The sequence below is a fragment of the Chlorocebus sabaeus genome, chromosome 9 (genome assembly GCF_047675955.1).
Source record: "Chlorocebus sabaeus isolate Y175 chromosome 9, mChlSab1.0.hap1, whole genome shotgun sequence".
NCBI classification, from domain to species: Eukaryota; Metazoa; Chordata; class Mammalia; order Primates; family Cercopithecidae; genus Chlorocebus; species Chlorocebus sabaeus.
This window is the reverse complement of record NC_132912.1, coordinates 135,912,624-135,914,152: the sequence shown is the minus strand read 5'-3', so window position 1 is coordinate 135,914,152 and position 1,529 is coordinate 135,912,624. Positions and strand designations below refer to the sequence as shown.

Here is a 1,529-nt window from a genome sequence, read left to right as displayed (position 1 = left end):
GATTCCCCTGCCTCAGCCTCCCGAGTAGCTGGGACTATAGGCACAGGCCACCACACCCAGCTAATTTTTTGTATTTTAGTAGAGACAGGGTTTCACCATGTTGGCTAGGATCCCAATCTCTATATTAAACCAAGGGGGATCCAGCATTCCCAGCTTGCTCACAGAGGTCCATCTTTGATCCATATTTTAGCCAACCAACCTACCAGTTAGAGCTCTTTCTAACTCCCTGAGCTGCAGTAAGTGCAGAATTTCTGCTTAGTGAGCCTGTATTGATAAATTAATACAGATTCAACTTTACATTTCTTCCCTCATTGAGCCACACCCTTTTTTTTGTTTAAGGATTTTAAAAATATATCTATTTTGAAAATATTTTGAAAGTAATTAAGATCACTGATTGGGAAGGAAAGAAATCAACACAATGAAATTTAGGAAGAGAAATGCAAGAGCAGCTGCTGAATCCCGCCCCTTCCACCCCGAGGGCACAGCACGGAAATGAAGCTTATTTTCGGATCACAAGTGCATGCTCTGGTCCACGGAGGATCACTTTAATTATCAGTCTTCTGGCTGAAGGGTCCTGTCCAAAGTCAGGATCAGAAATAGCTCAGCTCGTCGTGCTTGGCTTCGTTGGTCTGGTAGTTAGACAAGGTCAAGGGCTTGTTTTCGTTAGGAAGAGATTTGAACACTCGCAGGTGTACGAAGTCCTCGTCGCCAACGTGCACCTTGATGAAGTAGTTTGTCCCCGCCACCACCTGGCTCTTGAACGACACGGCCTTAAATACAGGGAACTTCTTGTTTTCTTTCTCTTCACGCTGGGACCTCACCTGGTCGGCAATGTCCTGGGTCTCGGCGGTGGCCGGCTGCACGGTGGAGGGCGCCCCGCACATCATCTTGGCGGCGACGGAGGGAACCTGGCGAGGGGACGCGGCGACCGAGCCACACCCTTAATATCTATTCCCCTACACACTTGCTGGATTTCTGCTTGCGTAAATTAGAAAACCACATTCTTGGGGATCGTTAGTCCCTGCTACAGTTAGATATTCTGTTTTGATGGTTGTTTGCATGCATGTGTGTGTGTGTGTTGTGTGTGTGTGTGTGTGTGTGAGAATATAGTCATGGGAAATCAGAATTCAATCACAGAATGCAGCCTGCTTGGGTGCACTCTTCAAAAGTAGTCTGAATATAATCAGGAGCCAGTGGAACAAAGGAAAGTGATATTCTTTTGTAATGCTGTTTGGCTGAAGTGTTCTTTGCAGTTCAGAAAGTTTTGGACTCTCCATGGGTCTTTGAAATGTCGTGCTGTGTTACGATGGGGTTCATTTTGCTGCTGAACAGGAAAGTGAGGTGGAGCTCTGCATATCCAGGCTTTGATGCTGCTGTTCTCAACAGGGTCAGGCCTGGTGAGTATGGGATGTCCTTCTGTAGTGTATTTGGCCCCAGTTTTCTTTGGAGTCTGAGGAGGTTTGGCCTTAAAAAATCAAACTACCATGGAAACTGCTTTACCCAAAATTTTGTTTCCCAGCCTTCACAAG

General features: G+C 46.3%; 1 protein-coding gene across 1 annotated transcript; it reads right to left on the bottom strand.

The window, feature by feature from the left end:
• Positions 1-311: 311 nt before the first annotated feature.
• Positions 312-964, bottom strand: LOC119619377 (cystatin-B-like). The gene has a single exon (XM_037985314.2). The coding sequence runs from the start codon at positions 885-887 to the stop codon at positions 591-593; it is 297 nt and encodes a 98-aa protein (XP_037841242.2). The 5' UTR covers positions 888-964; the 3' UTR covers positions 312-590.
• Between the last annotated feature and the right edge of the window lie 565 nt (positions 965-1,529).

Coding starts and splice junctions, on each gene's coding strand:
- LOC119619377 (XM_037985314.2), bottom strand. CDS start 887: ATGATGTGCGGGGCGCCCTCCACCGTGCAGCCGGCCACCGCCGAGACC.